The sequence below is a fragment of the Notechis scutatus genome, chromosome 3, assembly GCF_049901735.1.
Source record: "Notechis scutatus isolate UNSWTSFEM ecotype Mainland chromosome 3, rNotScu1.2, whole genome shotgun sequence".
Lineage (NCBI taxonomy): Eukaryota > Metazoa > Chordata > Lepidosauria > Squamata > Elapidae > Notechis > Notechis scutatus.
Window position 1 is genome coordinate 210,662,432 of NC_142011.1, and position 26,655 is coordinate 210,689,086.

The 26,655-nt window shown below is 59.6% G+C and overlaps 2 protein-coding genes and 2 long non-coding RNA genes across 4 annotated transcripts in view; 3 read left to right on the forward strand and 1 right to left on the reverse strand.

Annotated features, from left to right (window-relative positions):
* The first annotated feature begins 1,486 nt into the window (after positions 1-1,486).
* PARP10 (poly(ADP-ribose) polymerase family member 10) lies at positions 1,487-9,679 on the forward strand. The gene is made up of 10 exons (XM_026687130.2): positions 1,487-1,804; positions 2,356-2,601; positions 3,187-3,423; positions 3,513-4,357; positions 4,609-4,821; positions 4,938-5,037; positions 5,200-6,117; positions 6,263-6,396; positions 7,244-7,418; positions 8,189-9,679. Exons 1-10 carry the CDS (start codon positions 1,633-1,635, stop codon positions 8,506-8,508), a joined length of 3,360 nt encoding a protein of 1,119 aa, XP_026542915.2. The 5' UTR covers positions 1,487-1,632; the 3' UTR covers positions 8,509-9,679.
* A 287-nt stretch (positions 9,680-9,966) lies between these two features.
* On the reverse strand, positions 9,967-13,721 carry LOC148131596 (uncharacterized). Its single transcript, XR_015749078.1, has 3 exons — positions 13,581-13,721; positions 11,405-11,498; positions 9,967-10,106 (listed from the first exon to the last, which is right to left on the reverse strand). It is a non-coding gene; the product is annotated as an uncharacterized LOC148131596 (long non-coding RNA).
* A 3,643-nt stretch (positions 13,722-17,364) lies between these two features.
* On the forward strand, positions 17,365-19,811 carry LOC148131597 (uncharacterized). Its single transcript, XR_015749079.1, has 2 exons — positions 17,365-17,550; positions 19,244-19,811. It is a non-coding gene; the product is annotated as an uncharacterized LOC148131597 (long non-coding RNA).
* A 1,487-nt stretch (positions 19,812-21,298) lies between these two features.
* The window catches only part of PLEC (plectin), a 107,640-nt gene continuing 102,283 nt past the window's right edge, over positions 21,299-26,655 (forward strand). The window contains 4 exon segments of the mRNA XM_087960099.1: positions 21,299-21,468; positions 22,522-22,562; positions 22,929-23,024; positions 25,689-25,887. Of these exon segments, the coding sequence (XP_087816225.1) occupies positions 21,321-21,468; positions 22,522-22,562; positions 22,929-23,024; positions 25,689-25,887 (484 nt within the window). The 5' untranslated portion in view covers positions 21,299-21,320.

Genomic DNA, 26,655 nt, shown 5'->3' on the forward strand with positions numbered 1-26,655 from the left:
TGGCCCTCTTCTCTCCCGCCCTCTGAGCCCAAGGAGAGGAGCCCACCCCCTGCCAGGCAGGTCTCTGGGTGCTTGCAGGGAGCTGTCCCTGCTTCCTCCCTCCCTCCCTCCCTCCCTGATAAACCTTTGTACATGGTGAGTGCATGGCTCAAAAATGTTTCATTGATCACAGAGTGTGCGATCGAACTATTTTGGTGACTACTCCAACACAGACCTGGAGCACAGCAGCTTCGATGAAAGGAGCCCCGCTTTCCTTCCCCTGGCATTCTCTTGTGGGCTCCATTTTGTTTGACTCCTTTCCAGAATTCATCCCTATTTCTGCCTGTTATTAGCCACCCCTCCAGTAAGCCTTGCCCAATTCTGAATGTACTTACAGATTGTTTTATGATTTGTTTAGTTTGATCTTTTATGATCAAAGATCAGATCATCAAAATTGCAGCACAGAAAAACAAAGAAAATGTGCCATTGTCCACCTAGGAAAGTGCACAATAATAACAAATTAAAAAGTAAGGATATTAGACTCACAAAGCCATGTTCACTGCAACTGCTGTGTAATTGCAGTTGTGTAGTGTGGATTGCACTCATGGTGACTGGCATATACTAAGTTTTATACTAGAAATTCACCTCTTCTCCCTGGGAATTACTGAAAGGTGCTGAGTAAAATTCTCAAATCTCTCTATAAAATGTGCCGTCGACAAGTTCAGCCCTGCCAACCTCTCAGGACCCTTTAGGTACCGAGGGGAAACGTGCTAAGGCCGGCTTGAAAAACCTCTTCCCTCCCACCGGAGGAGGCGAAGCTCTGCCTCCCGCAGCCTTCCAGCCATCCCTAATCCCTCCGGCTTCCCCAACGGCAGCAGAAAGCAGGAAACCTCCAATTGGGGAGTGTAGTTTGCTCCTCCCCCCTCCCGCCGAGGACCACCCGCCAGGCCGTGCCAGCGTTTGGCGCCGGCCGGCAGGCCTGCCTCGCACCCGGGGAGGCTCTGAGGGGTTCTCGGAAGCGGCTCCCCAGGGCTGGGCTGGGCAAGCGGTCATGGGGGGTGGGGGGCGTCCCAGGATCCTCCTGAAGCCCCGGGCTCCTCCAACGGGGTTGTGCCCGGGCGACGCCGCCGGAGGGTGCCGCGTGGCTCTGAAGGGCCACGGACCCCCCACGCCACGCGTGCCCCTGCAGGTGCCTCGCTCGCCGGCCCAGCCTCCGCCTGAGGGATTCCCCCCGCGCCTCCAGGCATCGGGTACAGCAGCGCCCCGACCGCCGAGTCGGGCATATGCGAAGGCTTCTCCACATCGGGGCGGGGTTTCGTGGCCGAGGGCGGGGCAGCGGGGGTCTTTCTGCCTGGGGATCGTAGTTCGCTCCGAAGCCTGGGGAAGGAGCAGCCGGACAGCAGCGCCCCCCCGCCCCCGGGAAAGCGCGGTGGTCGCAGAGGGCTGTGGGGATTGGAGTCCAGCGGCACACCTGGGGAGATCCGAGGGCGGGGCGGGGCGGCCGCCCGGAGGGAGGAAGGCAGCTGCGGCGCCGCCCCTTCTTGCTCGCGGGCCGTTTCGCTTTCGTTTCCCGCGAGGCTGCGGCTGCGGGCCTCGGGGTCTCCGCCCTCCCGGACTTCCTCGCTCTTTCGGGCGGACTTTTGGGCTTTTCCCATGGCGGCGGCGGCGGCGGCGACGGCCGTGGCGGTGCTCGGGGTCCCCTCGGACGTGGCCGATGAGCTGCTGGTGTTTTACTTTGAGAACCGTCGGCGCTCGGGCGGCGGGCCGGTGCAGAGCTGGCGGCGGAGGGGCGGCCGCGCCACGCTAACTTTTGAGCGCCCCGAAGGTGAGGGCCTCGGCCGGCGGGAGGCGGGCAGCAACGCTTCCGGCCCTGGGGCTCTGCCCGAGGGGGAGGCCGGCAGCCCCAAGGGCTTCACAGAGCGGCTGCCCTCTTCGCAATGCCTGCCCCCCACCCGCTTACCCTCCCTGGGCCGTGCGCTGCGTGGGCTTGTGCGGCCCACTAAGGCCCAGGGGCTACCCGTCGACACCAGCTGAGCTTAGCAGGCGTTGCAAAAGCAGCCAGTGACCTTCGGCTACAGAGTCCGTATGTTCTAAGACTGAGGAGGTTGGGGGTGATGGAAAGCGTAGTCCATTGTGCAAGGGACCCAGGTGGCTATGAGGCTGGGGTCTTTAGTGCTCCAGCTTTGCCCCAAACTGGTGGCCGGGCCCTTCAGGGACTTGGCTTGGGAGGGGTTGAGGCCCTGGATGGGAGGCTGGTCACAGAGGCCTGCCGCAGGGCTTGGGGTCTGCCTAGGCCTGTCCCTGGTAGCGGCTTGGCTGGCCACTGGGGTGAGGACCTTCCTCCTGGAGCTCGCCTGCTGGTCTCCTCCCTGGCAGATGCCCAGAGGGTCCTCTCCAGAAGTGACCATGCCCTGCAAGGGGTGCAGCTGACGGTCCAGCCCGCCGCTCCTCGGGATTACGGGAAGGTGCTCCTCCAGGGCCTGAACCCACAAAGCAGCCTGGAGCTGGTGGAGCTGTTCGTGGAGCACCTGCTGGATTGCGAGAGGGACGCTTACTCCATCTGCCGCAGCCCTGCCGGGGACCAGGCGCTGGTGCAGCTGCAGGTGGTGCTCAGCCACCCAGGTACTTGTGGAGCTCACCTCCATTCAGAACGCAGCCAGCTGAGCCTCCTTATGCTCCCTCCCAGGTGGGCACCTGAGGGGCCTTCCTGCCCCCCAAGTGGGGTTGCCACCAGGTGCCTTGGGCCTCTTCTCTGCCCCTGCTCCCTTACTCTGCCCCCCTCCCCGAGAAACACCAGCAGGGGCAGGCACCCAAAGGGCAGGAAATCCACTGCCTTGCCAAACGTTGCAGTCCTGCACCAAGCTACGTCACGTAGGCTGCGGCTTTTGGCTAGCTGGGACTGTGTGCCCACCAGGAAGGATCCTGCATGATGGGCAGAGTTAGCCATCATCTGCCAGGGATTCCTGGCTTCGCTGGGCCTGGAAACTAGCCTCTGGCCTCCAGTTGTGCCATCAGTTTCCAAAGGAGGGAGGAAGGTTAGCTGGCTCCCCCCTTGGAACCTCCAGAGAAGCTGAAGGGGAGATCCTTTCCCAGCAACCTGGCTTGGGGGGGGTGGAAAGAAGAGAGGGCAGCTCCTAGGGCAAAGCTGAACGGCAGCCACTCGTCTTCGTCGGCTGCCTTGACTTGGTTCCTCGGCTTCCCTGGCAGAGTTCTTGGCGCTGGCGGATCGTGTGCAAAGCCGGCTGCTGGACGGGGCCAGCCTGGTGCTGGACTGGGTGGAGCAGACAGACAGCATCCTGGTCCGGGGTCCCCACGACAGCCAGCTGCAGCCAGAGGTGCTGACCCTCTACTTTGAGAGCAGGCGGAGTGGCGGGGGCCGTGTGCAGGCAGTGCGGCTTCTCCCGGGGGGCATGTTGGCCGTGGTCTCCTTTCAGGACCGCACAGGTGAGGGCTGTTTGAGACGCGTCTCCTGGCTCCACTTCCGAGAGGTGCCGAAAAGGCTCCTCTCATCCTGCTGCCTTCCTTTCCCGCAGTGGTGGATCGGGTGCTGAAGCAGCCCCACCAGCTCCCAGTTGGCAACCTGAAGGTCTCCCCTCACTACGACTTCCTGGAGCCCCCGGAGGCAGCGGCAGAGCTGCAGGCGGCAGGAGCTGGCGTGGCCCTGCCCACCACCCTTCCTGTCGCAGAAGCAGCTACAAGGCGACTGCTGCAGTCCACGGGCGTCCTGCAGGAGCTGGGGGCCTCTGCTCCCGAGTGCATTCTGCGCTGCGAGGAGGCTGAGCTACACATCTCGGGTGGGGATCCAACTCAGCGGCAGCAGTTGCGGGAGCACATCCAGGCCGCCTTGCATGCGGTGGTGCAGGAGCGGCTGCCCTGCTCAGCCTGGGTGCTCGAGTTCCTGCAGCTGGCAGAAGTGCGGGAGCACCTGGTGGAACGGCTTGCTGAGCGCGGGGTGGGCGCCTGCTACATTCCCAGCGCAGAGGAGGTGCTGGTCGTGGCCCTGAAGCCTTCTGTGGCTCAGCTGGCTGCTTCCCTCCTGGACTCCTTTCTCAGCTCCGTCTCCCTGCCCTTGTCCGAGCGGCAGCTGCTGGCCTTGGCGTCCCCCCACTGGGCCCAGGTGCAGGCGGGACTGCGCTGCTGCCTGGTGCGTCTGGCTGAGGATGGGGAGCACCTGGAGGGCCTCACCCTTCCTGGCCTGGAGGAGGAGAACGTGGCTGAGCTGACGCGAGGCCTGCAGGACTGCCTGCCGGATGAGGTGCTGGTGACCACAGAACCTGGCCGTCTTCGCTACCTTCAGCTCCATCGCTGTGAACTGCTGGCTGGCTTGGCTGATGTCACCCTGCTGCCCCTGGAGGGAGCCGAGGTCACGGGCTTGCGGGTAAAAGGGGGCAGCTGCTGCGGGGGCCTTCCACGTCTTGCCCGCAACACACGGGGTGCCAGGCACTTGCCAGCTCTGCCCTCCTTCAGTGTTCCCTCTCATGCTGGTTGCCACGAGTCCTTGGGCACTGGGCTAATGGCCCGCTTCCGTGGCCAAAGAGGAGGGAGGGGGTCAGATCCTGCTTTTGCCAACCTTGTGTCAAGCAAAACAAGTGAGCCTGAGGAAACGGGCACGGTGTCTCTTCTGTGCAGCTGAGCGGTGATGCTTGGGCGTGTCGAGCCGCAGCTGACCTCCTGCAGAGTCTGCTCTTTGCCATCCGGGTTCGGTCTGTGGTGCTGCATCTGCCTGGTACGAGCCGCTTCTTGCTGGAGGAGCGTGGCCAGGCCATCCTGCAGGGCCTGGAGAGGAGCTTCTGCTGTGCCTTCGGGCTGGAGAATCTCCAGTGGTACTCCCCAGAGACCCAGGTGCGTCCCCTGGAGGAGGGGATGGGGCTTGGGAAGTGCAGTGGGCCCGGAGGCTGGAGGGGAGGGGAGAGCTTGGAAAGCGGGGGTTGCCTCTGAAGGGCCTCTCCCCCCCCCAGCACACGTTGGAGACGTCCCAGGAGCCCATTGCCCTCGTGTGCCAGCGGGATTCCCTGCGTGGCCTCAAGCAGCAGCTGAAGAGCCCAGAAGCTAACCTGGGTAATGCCTGTCCCTGGAGGTGAAGGGCAGCCCGCCCTCCCCTTCCTGGTCTAAGGTTGGAGCTCGGGGTGGGGTTGGGGTAGTTTCAGGGTTCCCCCTTTCTGTGCAGGCCTACCTTCCATTGCGGCTTCCCTGCTCAGCTGGGTCCCCCTCCCGTTGCAGAAGAGATCAAGGGCCTGCTGGCTGCCCTCCAGCCTCCCCGGATGGCCCCTCCTGCAGCAGGGCAGGAGGGGCAGACCGCCACAGCCGTGGAGCCATTGGCGGACGTCCCCCCCGCCTTCGAGCAGCAGACCAGCTTGGCTGACCTCGACGTAATGGAAGAAGGGCCCTTGCCCATCCCAGGCCCCATTCCAAGCACGGCATTGGAGGAGGAGGAGGCCCAGCTGCTCCTGGCCATCCAGCAGTCCATGGACAGCGCTCGGCAGGAAGTGGAGGAGCTGGCGCGTGCCACGGAGCTCTCTCTGCGCTCTGAGCAGGAGCGGCCATCCAGTCCTGATGCCGACATCCTGTCTGTCATGAAAGCCTCTCTGGAGGCAGCGGCTGCAACCAGTCTGCAAGTCTACACCGCCTTGGAGGAGGAGGCAGAGGCCGTGGTGCAGGAGCTGGAACGTGCCCTGGGCATGCAGGTGCGGGAGGAAACGGTGCAGAATGAGGCCCTCTTGTCCCTGCCCGCTCTCTGCCTTGACTACCTGGCCTACCTGGAGAGGAAGCATGCGGTGAGCATCAAGCTTGCTGGCCCTGTAGCCACCGTGTTGGGCTTCTTGGACTATCCTGTGGCCGCCACCCGAGACCTCGCCCTGCTGCTGGCTCGGCTGCTGCACGTGGGAGTGGCCATGGGCGGTGGGGATGCCCGCTGGGTCCGGTGGGAGCCCTCGGAGCAGGGCTTCCCCACCCCCTATTCGGCCCAGGCCAGTGCCCTGCTGGAGCAAGCATGGTGCCGCGGCCACAAGCGCATGGAGGTGTTCTTCGATGGGCGGCCTTTTGCTGTGGACTTTGAGCGGATGGAGGAGTACGACGTTGGCAATGGCCGCACTCTGCCCATTGGCCGCACCGAGCTCCAGCCTCCACTCGCTTCTCCAGGTAGATGCCCTGCACATGTGCCCCACCCAGTGGGTTCCTGGTGCCCCTGTTGTGGCAGCACAGACCTCCCTGGGCATGCAGAGTGGGGCCCCCTGGCCTGGGGGTGGAGAGCAGCTGTTCCTCCATGGTCTGTGTTTCTCTGCAGCCCTGCTAGACCCCCCAGCTGAGGGCGAAGTGAAGCTGCTCCCCCTGGCTGAGGACTCCGCAGAGTTTCAGATGACCGTCCGAGGCTTCTACGACACGCTGGGCGGCCTTCACAGCCAGCTGTGCATCGTCAAGGTAGCTGTTTGTCTCTGTCCCCTTCAGCGGAGGGGCAGCCCTCTCTGGCCGTGAGGCTGGCTGGTGGGGTCTCAGCCAGGTTGAGAGGGGCGGTTGTGGGGCTCTGAGGAGCAGAAGACCCCTAACCAGGTCAGTTGGAGTTCTATCTGCCACGTTTGGGATTCTTGCTTTCATGTGGGGTTGTTCCCTTGAGCCAAACCTGGAGAGGGCCTCAGTTCTACAGGTGCCCTCCTTGGCATCTGCCCCTGCTGTGGGTTCAGCGGACACCCTGCCTTTGACCCACAAGTCCCCTCTGGAAAAGCCGGGCCGGGAAGGGCTGCTGAAGAGCAGTGAGAGCGGGGGCCCTTCCGGGATGTGCTGCCTCTTTCTGTGCTGGCGGTTCGGCCCTGCTGGGAGGGATGTCGGCCGGCCTCTGTCCCAAGCCCCTGCCAAGCCCCCAACTGGGGGAGCCCCCTCAGCCTTGCGGAGAGGCCCCCGCCTGGTCTCGCAACTGGGGCACAGCCCCCCCTTTCCTTGCAAAGGGCAGTGGTCCAGGATTGGCCCGGAGGACGCTAGGGCAGCCTCCCCACAAGCTGGCCCAGCCTGGCTCTGCCATTGGCACCCCTGGCTCGAAGGACGAGGGATGGGAATTCCTCCCCTGCCCGCCCCCGGTTCCTCATAGCTGCCCCCCTTTGGGGCTGCTTCAGAGCAGAGATGGAGCTGGGGTCCCTGCGTGAGAAAGGGGAGGGGGTGCTTGGAGACAGCCCAGGTTTGGGGTCGAGCGGGCCCTAAGCCCCGTGCGCCCAGTGGGGCAGGGAGGGAATGGAGCTGGGTGCGGGGCTGATTTGCCTGCCCGCCTGCTTTGCAGCTGGAGAAGGTGATGCACCCGCTGCTCTACCAGCAGTACCAGCTGAAGAAGGCTGCCATGGAGAAGGCCTGCGGGCACCGGGCGGTGGAGCGGATCCTGTACCATGGCACAACAGAGGAGTCCAGCCATGAGATCTGCCAGCACGGCTTCAACCGCAGCTTTTGTGGCAGGAACGGTCAGTGACTGTGCGCAGAGGGACCCCTCCTTGGTGGCTCCTAAGGGGGCATTCTCGTGGGGGGCAAGGGGTTGGCCTGGGGATGTGTGCCCATATCCAAGAAGCACACACACCCAAACACACCCGCCGCAGAGAAGCCACACCAGAAGTGAGAGCAGCTGCAGCAGCCACGTTGGTGCCCTTGGTGGGAGGGGGCAGGAAGGGGACTGGCAGCCGCTAGAGAGGCTGAATTGGGTGGGGGGAGGGGCTGCACAGCTGGAGAGGGTTTCTGGGCACTGCGCTGCCAGGAGGCGGCTTATAGGTGACCCGCACCAGTCAGTGCCCAGCCAGTCTCTGAGATGGAGAGAAACTGGGCAAGATGGTGCTGAGGTTGCTTTTTGGCATTTGGCCTCTCGGAGGGGCTGTTGGAGGCTGCATCAGCTACCGGCTGGCCGGGCACGGGCCTCGCTTCCTCTTCGCGCCCTGAAGGGACGGGAGGGGCAGCGCCCCACAGCTTCATACGTGTGAGATACTGCACATTATTCTGTGTTCCCTTGCATGCTGTGTTTTCTTGCTTTTCAGTGTCAACCTTCGCTGTAATACGGCTCCCATTGCGCTTTGTTCACATTTTTAAACCTTCGTAGGGCTTACAGTCTCCGTAAATGTCCGTTAATTTGTTGCGGGTTATTCACCGCATTCCTGTCTGTCTGGATGCTTCTGCATATTTTCCACGTGTTTCCTTTCTCCGTGCCTCCATTGACTGAATGGCTCCTTTCTCCACCCGTTTCCAGCCACTCATTACGGCCACGGCGTCTACTTCGCAGTCAAGGCGCATATCTCGGCGCAGGATCGCTACTCGCCTCGCAGCCCCGATGGCAACAAATATGTCTTTGTCACCAGGACGCTGGTGGGGGACTACACAGCGGGCAACGCTAGCATGCGAGCCCCTCCCCTGCGGGAAGGAGATGCCACCCTCCGGCGGTACGACAGCACGGTAGACAACCCAAAGAATCCCTCCATCTTCGTCATCTTCAACGACACACAGGCCTACCCCGAATACCTCCTCACCTGTCGGTGGGTGAACCCGAAGGGGAGGCCTCCCCCCACCTAGTGAAGATCGGCTGGTTTCCTGTGGGGGGAGTGGGCTCCTGAGCAGGCAAGGGCAGAGCTGGGAAGGGCAACAGGGCACGGCAGTGGGAGCAGTTCACGGAGGGCAAAGCATGGCGGTGCCCACAAGAGACTCGCCCTGCCCCCTTCCTTGAAGGTGGGCCTCAGGCCCCGGGGCAGCGCCTGGAAGGCTCCCTCGCCAAGGTCCCCTTCCAGGCAGCCCCAAGGATGATTTTGGGTCACCCAAGACACACACACTGGGGTGTCCTGCTCTTCAAGTGCTCCCCCCCCCTTTTGTTGTTCTTTTTTTGAATAGCTGGTTTTTTCTTTAAAGCTACAGACGTGAATAAAAATAAAGAACTTGAGTGTGTCTGATTAAGATTAGTTATAAAACCGCTAAACCCCAAAAGAGCAGGATTTTACAATCGATTGATGTGCAGATGACCACATTCGGTTGTTAGAAGAAATTGAGCCTTGACCACCCAGAATCAAAAAAGTTTTTTAATTGTCAAGGGGGCAGAGTTGGTGAATTCCATCTAGCCAACCCTTAAAACCTCCCATGATTGCATCCTTCCCTCTTTTGTAACAGTCTGAACAGAATACATTGGAAGCCTGCAAACTACGTGAATTCCAATTTGCTGAGATAAAATTGAACATTCAATTCTCCCCCAAACCTTTAAAATCCTGTTTTCAATTGTAAATTTTTGAATAGCATTAAGAGCATGTTATTTTTTCCTCCCAATCAATGTCTTCTTGTGACTGGAATTGACCAACCAGCTTGTTGCCTATCCTGGCCTTGTGGGCGGAGAGAATGTGACTGGCCCAAGGTCACCCAGCCAGTTTCCATGCTAAGGACTAGAACTCAGCACCTCCTGGTTTCTAGCCTTCACTACTGGACCAAGCTGGCTCTTAGATATAGTAGTATTCAATTCTAGCACTTTAATAACTTAAGAAAAAATAATATTGCTGGGCTGTTGGTTTGCTTCCAGAAAATCCTGTTTGTGTATTCAACATTTCTGAGCTTTTCAGTGGCTGCTAAGGCAATCCAGACAAAGCAGAAATGTTGCTGCTATTCAGCTGATTTTGGTAAATAGTCTCATTTATTTATTTCAATTTGAATACTGCCCATCTTTCTTCCCTGGGCAGCTTACAACGTCATAAATAAGAGAATAAAACAATTACAGGGTTAAAAGACTAAAACATCAGATCTTAAGAGGTAAAACACATTAAAATGGATAAAAAGAGCCAATGGGTGGAAAGGGTGAGATCCTGCAGCAGTCCACTAGCCATAATATTAGTCGTAATAGCCAATAATGCCTCTTCTGTATTCTTAAAAACATGGTTTGCTCCTCCGTTGATGAAGAGTAGCTGCCATTTTCCATCCAGGTTTTTTCCTTCCGTCTTTAAAGAAAGGGCTGTTTCCCAGGGAAGCCCTATGACCAGGGTTGGTTTCTACCCCCGTGGGGCCCGTGGGGGTCTGTCTCAGCTGCTGGAGAAGACCCAGGATTCCTCTGGCAACTGAGCCAGTCCTTGCCCAGGGTCCCAGGCTGGCAGGCCCCTGGCGGTTGTACCCTTGAGGGACTGGCAGTCTTGGACCTAGAACTAAGGAGAGACTTGCTGACAATTAGCCCGTGGAACAGCTTGCCTCCAGAAGTTCTGGGAGGTCTTTAAGAAGCCATTTGTCCAGAATGGTGTAGGCTCTCCTACTTGGGTGGAGGGTTGGAATGGAGGACCTCCGAGGTCCCTTCCATCTCTATTTTTCTATTCTGTTACTCCTTCTACGTGTCCCATCCAGTGCAAAAAGCTGGAATGGCATAGGGTCTCCTGCCATGGACGGGGGTGGACTAGAAGACCCAGGCCCCTGCCAATGCTGTTCTGGGTTCAATTCCAAGAGAAAGCAGACAAGCAGGAACCTCTTGAGGAGGCGATGAGGGTGAAGAGGTCTCCCACGAAGGAGCCAAAACTGGAGGAGGAGCTCCAAGCCACCTGGGAAGGGTCAGCGTGAGTCAGGGAGAAAAGGTGGAGGGGAGCTCCACAGCTAGAGGGGCAAACGCCAGCCGAGATGCCGGGGCCAAAGGAGCTGGTGGGGGAACCATCACGGAAAAGGCTCTCGGCACACAGCGGAATAGCAAAGGCACCGAGGCTTAGATGCCACTTCCCACTGCTTTCCAGCCCTCTCTAAGCGGTTTACAGAGTCAGCATACGGCCCCCAGCAATCTGGGTCCTCATTTTTCGACCTCGGAAGGATGGATGGCTGAGTCAACCTCAGGCCAGTCAGGATTGAACTGGCAGCCGGCAGAATTGGCTTGCAATCCTGCACTCTGACTCCTGCGCCAGCACAGCTCTTTGTGAAGCCGATTTGTGTGGCCCAGGCTAGGGAGGAGTTCAGCAGGGGAGGGTGCAGGCCAGAAAGGAGGCGGAAGGGACCCCTCCCCCAGCTAAGCCGGATGTGGCCGGTCCCCGATGAAATACGCCCCAGCAGGCTGAAGGGCCAAGAGCTCTTGGGGCCTCCGCCAGGTGTCCTGGGAGAATCCTGCAGGCCCAGGGAGATGCCAGGGGGTGGAAGGCCAGCCAGCGGGACTCCGCTCTTCCAGCAGGAAAGAGGACCCTCTCGTGATGGGACGGTGACTCAAAAACCTGACAACGTTTTAGAGCAGATAATAAAGGAGGCCATTCGCAAGCCCTTCCAACACAAACACGATTGCCAAAAGCGGCTTTGTAAAATAAAGAGGCCAACAGAGGCCAACGGTTAGGAAAGGAGCTGTTTGCAAGGGTGGAATTCTACCTGGTCAGACCAGTTCTATAGAACCGGTTGTTACGATTCTGTGCAGTTTGGAAAACCGGCAAATTGCGCCTCTGGCTGGCCCCTCCCCGCCCTTCCCCACCCACTCACTTCTTACCTGGCATGCACACCATCCAACTTGCCTCCTTGTGCCTTCGCCTAATTTTTCGTAAGTTGCTATTTTTCCATCCTTTTTTTCCCCCGACCATCAGCTGTGAAGGGATATTAAGATTAGCTAGAAAGCAGGAAATTGTTGGATTTCTTGCTTTCTAAAAGCAGAGCTGAATCTTCCTTAGGACTGAAGCTTCTATTTTTCAGTGCAGACTCAGGCAATAGATTGCAGAAAGGTAGATCTCTCAGTGAATCTGTGATTCTGCAAGCAACTCAGTCTGCCTGCCTGCTTTGCCTGATTTTGGGTAAAAGTTGCTTTTTTTAATAAAAAATTAAATATTTACATAAACATTTACAATATTTACACACAAGCCACGCCCAGCCAGTCACGAGACCACCAAGCCATGCCCAGTCACCAAATCACACTCACAAATTAGGCCACGCCTACCAAACCAGTTAAATTCAAATCCCACCCCTGGTTGTGTGGATATAATCAGGTGTGGGACTCAAATTTCTTAACCAGTTCTATGGGTGTGGCTTAATTTGTGGGTGTGGCTTGGTGGTCATGTGACTGGGTGGGCATGGCTTGCTGGGTGGTCATGTGACTGGTCATGTGTCTGGGTGGGCGTGACCAACTCAATGTCACTCATGTCAAGGGGTGCCTCGCCTGGCCCCTCCCCTCCCAGCCATTCCTTCTCACCCCCAGCCTCAACTTATCTATAGTTGTGTAAAAATGTTGTTCACCTTTTTTGACTTTATCATCTGCTTACTACAGATGGACTTTCATGGGCCACTGAAAGGAGGAAATGGCTCACATGCTTTGCCCAAGAGGGTGATTGGCAACAGGCTTTTAGGGAGCTGCCAGAAAGAGGGGGAGGGGGGGGGGCAATGTATTTTCCAAAGCACCAGAAGGATGGAAACTGAACAGAGAGAGAAGCAACCTAAAAGTAAGGAGAAACGTCCTGACAGTGAGAACAACCAACCAGTGGAACTGCTTGCCACCAGAAGTTCTGGGTGCTCCAACACTGGAAGGTTTTATCAAAAGACTGGACAGCCATTTCTCTGAAATTGTATAGAGTTGCCCCCAAGGTCCCTTCTAAGTGTCCTTCTGTTACTCTGACATATTTCCCAGGACCTCTATTCAGAGTTTGGCATCCTCAGAGTTTTCCTGCCTGAGCAGGGGGTTGGACTAGAAGACCTCCAAGGTCCCTTTCAACTCTGTCAAACACACATGTATTTATGCTCTGGACTATAGACATGTAAACCCTGAAAAATACCTGGGCAAAAGAAAGGCAGTAAGATCACTCTAGGTGTAGGGACAGTGTAAAATATTAATATATGATAAATAATGGAACAATTAAAAATAATAGCACAGAGTTTTCTCTCTCCCCCCTCCTTTCCTTTCTATTTCTTTCTTTCCCTCCCTTCCTCTTTCTTTTTCTTTCTTTCTCTCCCTTCCTTTTCCTTTCTTGCTCTTTCTTTCCTTCTCTCTCTCTCTCTCTCTTACACACACACAGACACACACACACACACCTGGTCTGGGATGAACTGAATGATCCGGCAAGTTCCAGTCAGTAGCGAGTGGTGGGAAAAGGTAGAAAGGGAGGGGGCAGCATGCAGCAGCAGGACCTTGAGCATCCCCCCCCCAGCCCTCCCAAAGCGCCTCCACAGGCAGCAGAGGCGATGGGCCTGGCTGCCTCCCATAAGCAGCACTGTTGCCGCAGTGCCTCCGCGGCCTCTGCCCGCTTCCTTTCATTTTGCCCCCAGGAGAGGCGGGGGGAGGCAGCACAGGTGGCGGAGGCGCTGCGATGACGGCACTGTTTATGGGAGGCAGCTGGATCCGCCGCCCTACCGGTTGGAGCACTGCTGCTCACTGCGCCACAGCCGCTACATGGTAGGGAGAGCTGGCGGAGCACCGCATGGCGGCTTAGCCAGCCAGACGAGCCCAGGGATGATGGGGCTGGCTCCTCGCTAGGCCCCATCCAGCGCTGCCGGCTGCCGGCGGGGAAGCCAATCAGCCAAGCCCGGGGATGGTGGTGGGGAGGCTAGCTAGACCCCAGCCAGCACTGCTGCTAGGATGGGGCCATGCCGGTGGGGAAGCCAGCCAGCCTAGGCCGAGGATGGTGGGACCCGGCAAGGTCCGGGGACAGTGGGAGAGGGGCTAGCATGACTCGCAGGCTTACCTGTGAGCAGGCAGATCAAGGCTGCTCAATTGGGGTTAGGGTTAGCCTAACTCAGCTGGAAGGAACAGGGGAGAGGCTTGTGTCGGCTCCGGCCAGGTCAGCGGCTGCTTCTCTCATTTGCTCTTGCTGGGAGAGCGAAAAGCTTGCAAGTAAGTCCCCCTGCCTTTGGGAAACAGCTCCTGGGCAGCAGAGAGAAACAGGATTCAACCGGGCTGCTTCTCTGATGCCCAGGAGCCATTTCCCAAAGAGAGGGGGACTCACTCGCAAGCTTTTTGCTCTGCCAGGAGAGGCTCTCTCGCTCTCCCATATGGAGCAGCAGGTGAGAGAAACACCACTGACCTGTCCAGAGCCAACAGGAGCCTCTCCACGTGTTCCCCAGAGGAAGGCAAGTGGTGGTGGGGAAAGGCGACCGGCAACAGCAGCAAAACGCAAGTGGTGGTGGGAGAAGGGGCAAAACAAAAGGCAAGTGGGGATTGGGGAAAGCAACTGGGGCTTGCACTCACCCAGGGAGATCATCATATCAGGCAGGGCCACAGCGAAAGGTAGGCAGCAATGGCTGGCCTGGTGGGCAAAAGCGGGCTGCAGGCATGTCACCCATGTGCACGATGTTGCGCATGTATGATAGGGATTGACTGGGCAGGGAGCGGAGAAGCTGGCGAAGAGGGCCAGGGCCAGTCAGAGGCCCTATTTACCAATTCTCTTAACTATGGAAAATCATAACCGGTTCTACCGAACTGGTCCAAGCCGGTAGAATCCCGCCCCTGGATATAATCTACACCAGGGGTCACCAACCTTTTGGACCTCAGGGACCACCAAACTCATAATTTTAGATCCCAGGGACCACTAACCGGTTCTGTGGGCATGGCCTAATTTGTGGGTGTGGCTTGGTGGTCATGTGACTGGCTGGGCATGGCTTGTATGTAAATATTACAAATATTTATATAAGTATTGAATTTTTTATTAAAAAAAACAGCAACTTTTACCCAAAATCAGGAAAAGCAGGTGGGCAGATTGAGTTGCTCACAGAATCACAGATTTATTCAGAAATCTATCTATCTGCCATTGGCTAGCTCAGTCTGTCACATAAAATTTGCTTGCAAGCAAACTCACAAAATTAAGTCACAACACACCATACATGTAAATATTGAATTTTTTATTTTAAAAAAGAGCAACTTTTACCCAAAATCAGGCAAAGCAGGCAGATTGAGTTGCTCACAGAATCATTCAGTGATCTATCTATCTGCCATCGGCTAGCTCAGTCTCTCAAATTTGCTTGTGGTGAGTCTGCACTGAATTTGCTTGCAAGCCAACCTTCAGTCCTAAGGGAGGTTCGGCTGTACTTGAAAGCAGAGCCGAAGATCTAAAGACTAGCTGGAAAGCAAGAAATTCAACCATTTCCTGTTTCCTAGCTAATCTAAATCTCCCAGCACAGCAGAACAGCTGCTGGTCAGGAAAAAAAAAAAAGGAAAAATAGCAATTTGGCAGGCAAGTTTACTGGGTAAGGAGTGAGTGGGTGGGGAGGGTTCCCGCGGGCCATGTGGGCGGCTCAGCCTTGTGTTTCTGCGCAGCCTGGATTGATTGCTTTGTGGGGGTGCTCTGGGGGTGAGATTTCTCTGCGGCCCACCAAAATTTTCTCGCGGCCCACTGGTTGGCAACCGCTGATCTACCCCAGGGGTCACCAATCTTTTGGATCTCAGGGACCACCAAACTCATAATTTTAAATCCCATGGATCACTAATTTGAATTTTGACTGACGGTGGCTTGCTGACGTTGGTGGGAAAATCAGTCCCCTATTCCAGAGACAGTCCCAGGACTGGCCTTTTGGTCACCCCGGAGCAGCTGCTCCTCCACCTGGGTACACGGGCCTGCCATGGACTGGAGGAGCTGCTCCGGGATGACCAAAGGGCCAGTCCTGGAACTCCTGCAGCTCTGGGATAGGGGACCGACTTTCCCACCAATGTCAGCAAGCCACCCCAGGGTGGATTTCCCTCCCCCACCATTGGTCTTACCTTCCAGTTTCTAGCTCATGTGGCTCTACTCAAGGTAAGGTTTGCACTCGGCCGAAGGGTGGGGGCCAGCGGGTGGGTGGGCCATGTGGGCGGTGCAGCCTTGGATTAATTGCTTTGGAGGGTGCTTTTGGGGGGACATTTCTCTGTGGACCACCAAAATTTTCTCACGGACCACCAATGTTCCCTGGCACACAGGTTGGCAACCACTGATCTACACTGATTTCAAAAAAGGTTCCAAGTGATCTTCTCATGAATAGGCTGGTATAACGTGGCTTGGAGGGTACAAGAGTAACGCAGGCCCACAACTGGCTGGCAATCTCTAACCCTAACCCTCAGAGACCTGACATTAATGGCTCTGTGTTGATTTGGAAGCAGAGACCAGTCGATCTCAAAAGGATCTGGCTAGGAGGCCAGTCTTCTTCGGTGGTCCTCCTCCTATTCATGCCCAGATGAGGGAGGGATTCAGGGGCCACTGCTCACCTCTGCAGTTGACAGACACCGGGAGGTCTGGCCAAGACCCAGGTGGGGGAATGAGATTGCAAGCAAACTTGGACAGGTAAGAAGACGAGGCGAGAGGAACGAGGTTTCCTTTGAGAAGAATATATGGGAGACATACAAGATGCTGGATTCATGGCTTCTTCATCGGAGAAGAATCTGAGCATGGCCAGTGACAGCAAGCTGAACATGAGCCAGCCAGAGCAACCATTCTGGGTTGCCATAGAACAGGGGTGCCCAACCTTGGCAACTTTAACACCCAGAAATCTCCCAGGGCTGGCTGGGGAATTCTGGGAGTTGGCAAGGTTGGAAATCCCTGCATTGGAAAAAGCCTTGTGCCACCATGCGTGTTTAGCCAGACAAAGAGAAGATTGAGAAGACGCCTAAACTCAGTGTTCACACACATTAAACGGGGCCACGTTTTCCACAGCCACAAAAAATAGAGAAAAAATGGGGCATACGTTGCATTTAGCCATCTCCTTAGGGAAGTTGGGTGTGCTGTCCAGCCAGTGTTATGGGAATTGGATAGTTAGGTAGCAATTGTGAGCTGTCCCCTTAAGGGAATGCATCATGGTAAATGTAGTTAAGGTATCCTGGGAAATGTAGTCCATATCATGTGACCACATCTGTAATCCTGATTGGTCACTAACTTGACCCTCTAGGGGTTGGGGGAGGTTTTCCTCCCTCTTGGCTGAACTCATGGACTCGTGGGTAACTCTTCTACTTCTATCGCTACAACATGGAGGGAAAAGGATAGAAGATAAATCATCTTTTTACCTACAAGACAGATATACAAAGGATTGGTCATTGAAGAAGAACTTTGTCCAAATGTGAGTTATGAGGATACCTGATGAACCAATAAAAGTACTTTGTTATGGACGTCTTGTTGAGTTTATCTGTCTGCATTTGTACAGGATACAGGACATTGGGGGTTCTCCATCTTGGGGGTTGAAGAAGAGGCCAGTCGTGAGGGTGGTTTAATGAGTTCTCCTGTCAGACCTGCTCCAACTGCAACCCCTGAAGAGAAGCCCACCTTGGCTCCCCATTTGGCGAGAAAGGGAGAGTTTTAGTAGAAGTCAGGTGCCTTGCAGTCCTGCGTAGCCCCAGGATCCCCAAGTTCAACTTTTCCCTCCCTTGGGTGCCTCCCATCTCTTCCTCCCCCCCATCAGGTTCAAGCAAGAGGCTTTGAGAAGGGCCCGTGCAGGCGCAGGGGGGAAGCAGCGGCCGCCTTCGCCCAGCCTTGAAGGGCGGGGGGCGCAGCTCGCGCTCGCTTCCCCCCGCATAGTTCGCGGAAGGAGGGAGGGGGCAGCTCGCAGGCCCCGGAAAAGCCCACAACTTCTCAGCTTCTATGGAGAAAGTTCAAGGATCCATTCATGTGGAATGGATTCCTCCGACTGCTTCGATTATTCGGCCGAAGTGGAAGCAGCCCCGGGGACGTTGGGAGAAAAAGCGACTCTCTCGTAGGGGTAAAAACGGCGGCAGCCTGCGGGCCCCGCTTCCTCGGGGCAGGAAGCCGCCTCCAGGCCTCCTCGCTCTCCAAGGCCAAGCGCCGCTGCGCCCCACGCAGGGAGGCCCCGGGTGCTCTCCTCATCCTCGGCCAGGAGGGGCCGCTGCGGGCGCGGCTCCGCTCCTTCCCCGGGCCCGAGCCAAGCGCCGGGCGGGGGCGAGGCTGGCAGCTCCGCGCCTTTGTGTGCCGGCCGAGGAAATGCCGGGCTCCCCGGGGGCCATTCTTCCCGGATTGCTCATCGCTGGCGGAACATTTGGCGGCGGGATCCCAAGCAACGGAAAAACAACTCTGGGGAGCGGGCGGGGGCGCTGCTCTGACCCGGGGGGCGCCCAGGCCCTGCCGGGCTTTGGAGGAGACGGGCGGAGACGAGCCGAGGGGCTTTTTGCCCCACCCCCGAGACTGGAGCCCGGGCATTCGCAAGTGGGGGGAGGGGGCCGAAGGGTCTCTGGCCAGGAAGTCGGTGCTGCTCCAGGGAGACGCCCGGCGCTCCACGACAGCGAACGGAACGCAAGCAGCGCCGCCCCCCGTCCAAAGGGCGATCAAAGGGGCGCTGGCTCCCCACGGGCGGATCCGGACTGCGGCGGCGGCTTTCCACGGAAATACCCGCTTTTTCGGAGGGCGGGGGTGGGGGGCTGGAACAGCCTGGAGCCCAGAGCCTCGGACCCCCGCCCCTCGAGCCCAGACGCCCCTCCTCTGCCGGAAGGCGGCTCGGCCAGCAGGGGGCAGGAGCAGCCCGTCCACCCCTCCGCCTGGAGGAAAGGCAGAGCATGCGCAGAGCTCATTCCGGGGGTAGGAGAGCAGCGGGGGCACTGGCGGAACCCCTCAAGGGGCAGCGCAAAAGGTTTCGGGGGCGCTCCGAGGACGGGGCTCCGGCGGTGCTTCCCGGCCCTTTGGTCCCTCCTGCCACGTGCCTCCCTCGGCTGGCAGCGGAGGAGTCGGCGCCTTCCGAGCCTCGCTCCTCCCTCGGGGAGATTCTTCTCCGGGCCCCCGCAGCATCCAGCCCACCCCGGGCTCGGCCTCCCCTTTGCGAGCTTCTCTAAACGGGGCTGGGGGGGGGGTGTCCTGCCCCTGCCAGAGAAACCCCGGCGCCTCGCGCCTTTTCTGCTCTGCAGCCCCTGGGTCAGACGGCACCCGGAGGGCCGGCCAGGGAAGGCGAAGTGCCGAGGGAGCCAAGGGAGGCAGCCCTGGAAGGCCAGGGGGCTCTTCGGTGGGGGGCCCGACGAGGCCCGAGCGGCAGCGCAGCAGCTGCTCAGGAGAGACGGCCGACGGTAGTGGAAGAAGTCAAGAGCTATTCAGCTCCGATTTTAGTTTCATGATTTAAATCAGGGGCCTTCAAACTTGGCAGCTTTAAGACGGGCGGACTTCAACTCCCAGAATTCCTGAATTAACATGACTGGAAGAGGAATTCTGGGAGTTGAAGTCCGCCCGTCTTAAAGCTGCCAAGTTTGAAGGCCCCTGATTTAAAGCAAACCAGAAAGGAATGCTTTTCACCAGTAAAATTTGAAAAGTAGCCTGAAGGGTCAGAATGGAAGCTTCGGTTTGTTAAAGCTTCGGCTTTCGTGTGGATCAATTTAAATCCCGAGGATTAAGGTGAGTAACAGCTGGCTGCAGGCTGCTAAAGGATCAAGGCTAAATCTTGCCGGTTCTTTCAGAAATGCTGATCTTCAGGACTAGGAGACAAGGTGCAAGAACTATAAACCTGAGAAGAATGTTTGGAAAACCTTTCAGCAACAAATCTATAAACAGATTGAAAACAACTGAGGCCCCAGCAAATCTTACTGATCTTATTATTCAGTTGGATAATTTCCTTAGTAGACTGTGGGAGTGATATACACATAACTTGGGTTTTGTACCATGTTTGACAAAATAATTAAACTCATGAGATTTTAATTAATAACCCTTTTAGATATGGCTTGGAGGACATCACAATTAAGTGGACACAAATGTTTTTTTTCAATTCAGGCTTTGGATTCTATAATTCTTTCATATTTCCCTTCATAGTATAGATCAGGGGTGTCAAACTCATCAGGCGCTTGCCACGCCCGATTTAGCAAAGAGGGAAGAAGTTGTGATGCATCACATGATGCTGCTGTGATGAGTTTGCCACCCCCATGCAGATGACAGTGGAGAAGGAATGGTTACCAAGTGATACAAATTGGACATGATAATTCTAAAAGGTGCAAATAAAATTTAGAAGCAAAATAAATGGACTGAAATTTAGCAGCGACAAGTGCCCAGTGCTTTGTTTAGAAAACTGAAATTAAATTCAGAGACATGGGAGATTGGATGATGGCTGGATGATACCCAAGAAAAACATGCAGAACAGAAACCGAGTGCTAACTGAATAGCAATCGGCACCATAACATGACTGGAAAAAAAAAATCAATTTCAGCTTCGTCAGTTCACCTATCAGTTCGTCCTGCTTCCTGGTCAGGGGAAATAGCATTTTTGCCACACTGTCTTAAACATTGCCAGCTGCCCAGAGTCAAGACCAAGTGGTGGCTACAGGAGCTGAAATTTTAAAATAAATAAAATCCCACTTTTCACTGGAAAACTTCAAACATGGCAGAGATGCTTCTAGTTCAGGGGTGTCAAACTCAAGGATCCGCCCCGCAGGCTGCTTAGATCTGGCCTGCGGGACCAGCCTGGAAATGGCAAAGGACCGGCCCACGGTGCCTCTGCCAGCCAAAATGCACCTCAGGCAGGGCACGTGTGCATGGGGAGAGAGCAAGGAAGGAAAAATAAGGAAAGAGGGGAAGAATGAAGAGGGAAGGGAGATTATAATGAGAGGGAGGGTCTCAGGGAAGTCCTGCCTAAGTACTTGGACACCACAGGTCCCAAGTCCCAAGTCCCGCCTGCTGTGGCCACGCCCACCCGAGGTCAAACACAACCCTGATGTGGCCCTCAGTGAAACGGAGTTCGACACCCTTCAGTCTTTCTCTTCTCCAGCAACTTTAAGATGTGGGGGCCTCAGTTCCCAGAATTCCCCAGCCAGCCAGCCATGCAGCCATCCCGGTGCTGGCTAGGGAATTCTGGGAGTGAGGTCTGTACGCCTTGAAGTTCTGGTGGTTGAGAGGCCGGCTCTGGTTGGGTCCTTTGGTCCCCAGGTGAGGAATTGGACTAGGTCATCCCGCCCATCGTTTAAGCGAGAGAACTTCGGAAGAGGCCCGATGAAGCGGCCCCCTCCTCTCCAACTCTGAAGAGCAAATGATGGGGAAGATGAAGGCGGCTTCCTCCACCCACCCACCCACTTTGAGCCAGCTAAATGGGCTGCTCAGGCTGTATAAAGAATCTGGAGGGGGTGGGGGCGGAGAGGGCAGGAGCAGAAGGGGGGGGAGACAAACCCAGAAGGGCGAGTCCTTCAGTACCTCTTTGGCATCCCCAACAGGAGCCCAAAGCCCAGATCCCCAACCGAGGCCAGGAAGGGACCCCAGAGGAGGGCCCCCTCTCTTCGCCTCTCCCCGTTCTCCTGCCCCACAGCTCTGGCCACACTGCCGGAGGGGTTAAAGCCCTGGGCCGCCGGGCTGACTCAGAGGGAGCGGCCTGCTTGGAGGGGGGAGGAGGGAAAGGAGGGGCCATGAACATCTGGAACCCATCTGGGCCGGCAGCAGACAAGGAAGCCAGTGAGGGTTAATGAGGCCGGCACACCCGCTGCCCTCCCCCTCCCTCCCTCCCTTGCTGCTGGGTGCAGTGGCGTGGCGTGGTTCGCGTGGCACAGTGGAGCTGAGCATGGCCTCCTTGAACCCGTGGATGCCGACCGATCCTGCCTGGCTCCGTGTTGTTTGGGTAGCCGGCCTGGTGCTGTGCTCTCTTGGGGTGTGGGCCCTCTTCCTGGTCTGCTCCTGGCAGGGACGCCCGCCCCCCAGCCTCTGGTCAGGTAGGTAGGTAGGTAGGTAAATCAGTGGGTGCCAGGCCAGGCGTGGCCCTTTCTGGGTAGACCAGCTGGACATGCCAAGGATGCGGGAGAAGAGCCAGCAGCAACTCTCCGCCCCCCTCTCTGGGCTGCCGAGGGGGCTGGAGGAGCGCATCTATCCCATCTCCCCCCGCTTCTCCTGTTGCTGTCCCTTTGCCCAGATTGATGCCCGGCCAGCAGAGAAGAGCCAGCTAACGCTTCCCTTCTAAGGGGGCAGAGCTTCCCCCCCCCGCCCCCGTCTTGCTGGCAGGGGACTTGCAGAGTCTCTACCAATTCAGAGGGCTGGAGGGGGGGCTGCCCACTGCAGAGGCAAAACCGGCCGCTTGACAGGGACTTGGCCGAGGGACACTCATCGGTGGGCCAGCCAACATCCTGGACATGCTGACGCCTGCAGATCCAAGGCCCAGAGGCGGCGAGGGGGGAAGTGTTGCGGAAGGAGCCCTAAGTGCTTCTGTGGAGCCCAGACGGAGAGCCATGAGAGGGGGGAGCCCCTCCTGCCGTCTGGGAAGGCCTGAAGCCAAGAGTGCTGCCCCTCGCTCCCTCCCCCTCCCTGGACAGCTAAGGAAAGCTTCCAAGTCTTCGCTCAGGAAGCTCCCAGGACAGGAGACGGGGGGGGGGGAGGCCAGCTGGGGCCCCTCCACATCCAACCCTCTGCTCGGGCATCTCGGCTGGCTTTGGCCCAGGCAGAGACCCTGGGCCTGCTGAGGGCCCGTGGGAGCAGAGGGGGACAGGATCTCAAGGCAGCCGTCACCTTGGGCCCCCTTTGAGGGTGGCACTGCAGTGGGAGCAGCCTGGCAGAGCTCCACAGCCTCTCTGGGTGGGCAGCCGCAGGAGCCTGGAAGACCCCGGGGAGGTGGGCTTTGCGTGGGCCCTTCTGCCTGCCGGCCTGGGTCCCGGCCGTGGGGGAGGACTCGCAGTTTCCCTGGAAGGTTGGAGAGGAAAGCCTGAACCACAGCAGCCTCCCCTCCCCCTCCCCGCAGCCTTGCAACCCTAACTCTCCCCCCTTCTGTCTGCCAGGGTCACAGCTGGGAGCAGCCAGGTCCTTGGGCCCCTCAGAGGTAAGCTTTGCCCTCAAGCCCCTGTGCCCTACAGGGGCCCAGAAGCCCACTGGCTCTTCCTCGAAGGACCCTGGAGCAGGATGCCATGCCCGAGGCAAGGGGCTGCCAACACTGCGCCTCCCCCCTTCTCTGCTGCGAGTGGGTCGAGCGCCCTCAAAGGCTTCATTGTGCAGCCCCCTGGCATGGGGGGGGGAGGGGAGTTCTGCACAGAAGGCTCTTGGTGGAGGAAAGGGCCTCCACCAGCGACTGGCACACAGCCATCCATCGCTGGGCATTTCCCACCTCTCAGGCAGGGGGGCAGCCAGGAGGGGTCAGGAGAGCTGGGCACTGAGGGGCTTCAGGACTCACCACCCTTCCCCTCTCTAGAAGCGCCGGAAAAAGGCCGCCAAAGCCAAGCCACGCAGGGACCAGGCCAGGAACTCTGCCACAGGGCGGGCGCTCTCTCCAGCTGCCAAGGAGCAGGTAAGGTGGCTCCAGCTGAGGGCACAACCTGGGCAGCTCAGCCAGATGAGCTCAAGGCTTCCCCCAGCCACAACTGCACCGGCAGCCTGGTGCGGGGGTGGGGTGGGGTGGGGGGCACGGGCTTGAGCTGACCCAGGGAAGATTTCTCAGTGCCTTGAGAGAAGATTCTGCCGGCACCAACTGGGGGCCTCTGAGCACCTGCATTTCCCGCCTCCCCTCCCCCACGTGGCACTGTCGGACTGCCTCGGCCTCCCCGCCCTCCATTCTGGGCTAATCCCTGCAGGTCGGCTAGAGAGCCCCCTTGCCCAGAGGCACCTCCAAAGCTAGAAAGTGCTGGAGACCCCCGGAGGGCCCCCACCCTCATGCGCCCCTCTGCACACCTGTTCTTGGCCTTGTCCGCCCCTCCTTGCATCCGTGGCCTCCTTGGTTAACCTGGAGCTTCTCAGGCAGACGCTCACCTGGGCGGTCTCCCCACCCGCCCACCCATTCCCACCAGCCTCGCTACTTCGGCTGGGCCTCTCAGCAGGCTTTGGCCTAGGCTGCCCGGCCCTGGCAGAGCCGCACTAGGCCGGAGCCCTGGCCAAGTGCCTGCCTCGGGGACGGGGTGGGGCTGCGGGACGCGGGTCCGGACAGAGGAGCCTTGTTCTCCTCCGCCTGGACCCTCCTCCGCCCCGCCCGCCTGCCCGCCGACTCCGGCAGCCCGGCTCCCGCGCCTCCCACTCCTCCGCCTGCATCGACCTGCTTCGCCGGCTCCCCTCGGCCCCCGACTTTGCCCGGTTGCCCGATGCAGCCGCCCCGTCGGCGCTTCGCTCTGGCGCTCTGCCGCTCCTGCTGCTTCCGGAGGCCGGTAGGTTTCGCCGGCCGGAGGGGGGCGGGGAGACGGTAGCTCGGCTCCGGAAGGCCGCGGCCGGCGGGTACCTGCAACGGCCGGAGCAGGTCAGGCAGCCGCGCACGCCGGCCAATGGCGAACCACGGTCCGGGGGCGGGGCCTGGCCACCCGGGGCGGGGCAGGAGGCCAGCGGGGCGGGGCGTCCCAGGCCAGGCCCCGTGTGAGCACCTCCACCGGCCGGGGGCAGGGCAGGTACCGCGGGGGCGGCCCGAGGGAAAGAGGAGCGGCTGGCAGGCGGGAGCCGAGCCGCGTCCCGCCCGGTCGGGGCTTTAGGGCAGGTCCTGGGCAGGCTGAATCCAGCCTCACCATCCCCCCGCCGGCACGGAAGGCAGCGGTGAATGGAGGCGAGCGGGGTCCGGCAGGAGCAGCAACCGGTTGAAGGCTCCCCCGCCGCCCCCGCCTCAGGAGCAGCTGCCGCGGTCTTCGGGGGCGGGGGGCGAGCACGGTAAGGCGGTGGATCTGGACCCGCCACGTCCCGCCTGCGCCCCAAAACCGAAGCCCCCGGCAGCGGCGGCTCTTCCGCGTCCCAGGGGGCGACTCACCCCCCGAAGTCCAGCAAAGGGTCCCGACCCTCGCCTGACCGTCCCGGGCTTTGCTCCGCTGGCAGCGACGTTCCGCAGGCGAGGCGAGGCGGGGGACCGACTCCGGCGCCCCTGCTGGACGGAACGCCCTCGGCTGCCCTCCCGCCCCGAGGCGCTCCTTCCAGCCGGACGGGGAGGCGCTTCCCGGCGGGCCCTCGGCCGGAGCCGGCCCCGGGGCTCCTCGGGATGCCTCCGCCCGAAGCGCCCATTGGGGCCCCGGGCAGCTCCTCCTCCGGCAGGCGAGACGAAAGGGCCAGGCCGCCGCCTCCGGGCTCCCTCCCGCCGCCCTTCGGAGCGCGGCGCCTAATCCGGCCGGCCGGCCGCCTGGAGCCGCGCGCGTGGGGCCGCGAGATAGGGCCGCGCGGCTGTCGCGCTCCAGCACTCGCGCACACGCCCTGCCGGAGCCGCGCGGGGCGGCGCCTCTGCCAAACGCCGCGGCAGGTTGCCCCGCTCGGCCATGATGCCGCCCGGCTGAGCCCCCCGCCCGCCGCTCCGCCACCCCCGCCAGCATGCCGCCCGCGCGCGAGAGCGGCCCGGCGCCCCGCGGCTCCCGCCCTCGGTGAGTGGATGGCGGGCGAGGCCGCCGGCTCCGTGGCGGGGCTGGCAAGGCTGCCCGCGGGGCGCGCTCCGGGCCCGCTGCGTGGCCGGGAAAGGCGGCCGGGCCGGCTATCCTGCGCGCCCCCTCGCCCGGCCTGATCGGGGGCAGAGGCGGCCGTGGGGCGGCGGGCGGAGGAGAAGCGTCCCGAGAGCGACGGGCGCGGCTGGCACGAGCGCCTCCGGCCTTGGCTGCTCCGGCAGCGCCCGGTGCCCAGGCGGAGACCGCCGGAGCTGGGCAGCGGGAGACGTCGCCGCGCTGGGCGGGAGCTCGTCCCGGGTGGGGAGGGTCGGCGCGCACGTGCCTCCCTTCCTCCCACTGGCGCCGGGAACGCGGCCCCCATGGCAACGGAGAAGAGCCCGCTGTGCCCCCGAGAGCCCTGCCGCCCTGGGCCCAGCCCCAGCCTCACCCGTGGAGCACCTCCGGGGCGCCTTTCCTGGGGGAGTCTCGGACCGCTTTGCCTCCGCCTTGAAGCACTTTTGGCCTCGGCTGCTGCATGAACAGATGGCTGATGGGTGGCAGTGACTAGGCCCCTTGCTGCAGATGGGGGAGGGAGTCCTGGGGAGGCTGGGTGCCCCCAACTCTGACACTGCCCCCAGGAGGTGATGTCTGCCCGATGGAAGGAGAAGCCACCAATGGCTGAAGACAACTCCAGCGGCAGCAGCGGCTCCCCCACCCCGGGAGACACCCTGCCATGGAACCTGCCCAAGCACCAGCGCACCAAGCGTACCAAGGCAGCCGCGGGCGGCAACGGATCTGTGCTGGACCCCGCAGAGAGGGCAGTCCTCCGCATCGCAGGTAGGCCAGGGCCGGCAAGTGCCCACGGGAAAGTGGGGTCGGGGTGCCGGCTCCGGTGGTATCTCTCGCCCTTGCCACCTTGCGCGTCCAGTTCTGAGCACCCACATTGGTCTTGCCAGTTGGGCTCAGGCTTGGGTTGCATCGCCCCAGCATGCTTTGTCGAAGTGGGCATGGATTGGACTGGGCACCATGGGCTGCAGGGCCAATGCCCTGCTCTACAAATGAGGGTGGTGTCTGCCAGGGAAGCCTTAGTTTGCCCTGGTCCTATGGAGGCCCTGCTGGGCAGCAGCTTCTGGAAATTGGTGTTTGCCAGGGTTGGCTGGCTGGTTGCTCGCTCTGGCCTGCAGAGGCCTGGGACGGAGGACTTGGCAGTGCCCGGGTTCTCAGCTGCCCTGTGTTCTGGGGGCTTCCCACCTGAGCCGGAATCGTGGCTGAAAGCAAAGCGTGGCAGATTGCTATCCAATTGGCCCAAGGCTGAGGCGAAGGCCTTGGGGCTGGACAGGCAGCCAGCTGAGTTGCTGCTGCTCCTCTGGGCTTCTTCCGCCTCGCCCCGAACTCTGAGCTTCTGGGGAGACTCCCTGCCGTGCCCTGGTTGATGCCCTGAGGGTTGGGGGGGGGTCTCTCTGGGCAGGAGTGGGCTTTGCGACCCTCGCCTTGCAAAGGGGGCCGTTGCTATTCTCTTACCTGCTGATCCGGGAGGGCCGGAGCAGAGCGTAAGGCGGCCTTTTCCCGAAGGGCAGGTGAGGAGTTTCCAACCAGGGGCCTCTC

Excerpts from the sequence above, each read along its gene's own strand:
- PARP10 (XM_026687130.2), top strand. The coding sequence starts at position 1,633 with ATGGCGGCGGCGGCGGCGGCGACGGCCGTGGCGGTGCTCGGGGTCCCC. Across the intron at positions 4,822-4,937 it reads GGTACTCCCCAGAGACCCAG|CACACGTTGGAGACGTCCCA; the intron begins GTGCGTCCCCTG and ends TCCCCCCCCCAG. Across the intron at positions 6,397-7,243 it reads GCCAGCTGTGCATCGTCAAG|CTGGAGAAGGTGATGCACCC; the intron begins GTAGCTGTTTGT and ends CCTGCTTTGCAG.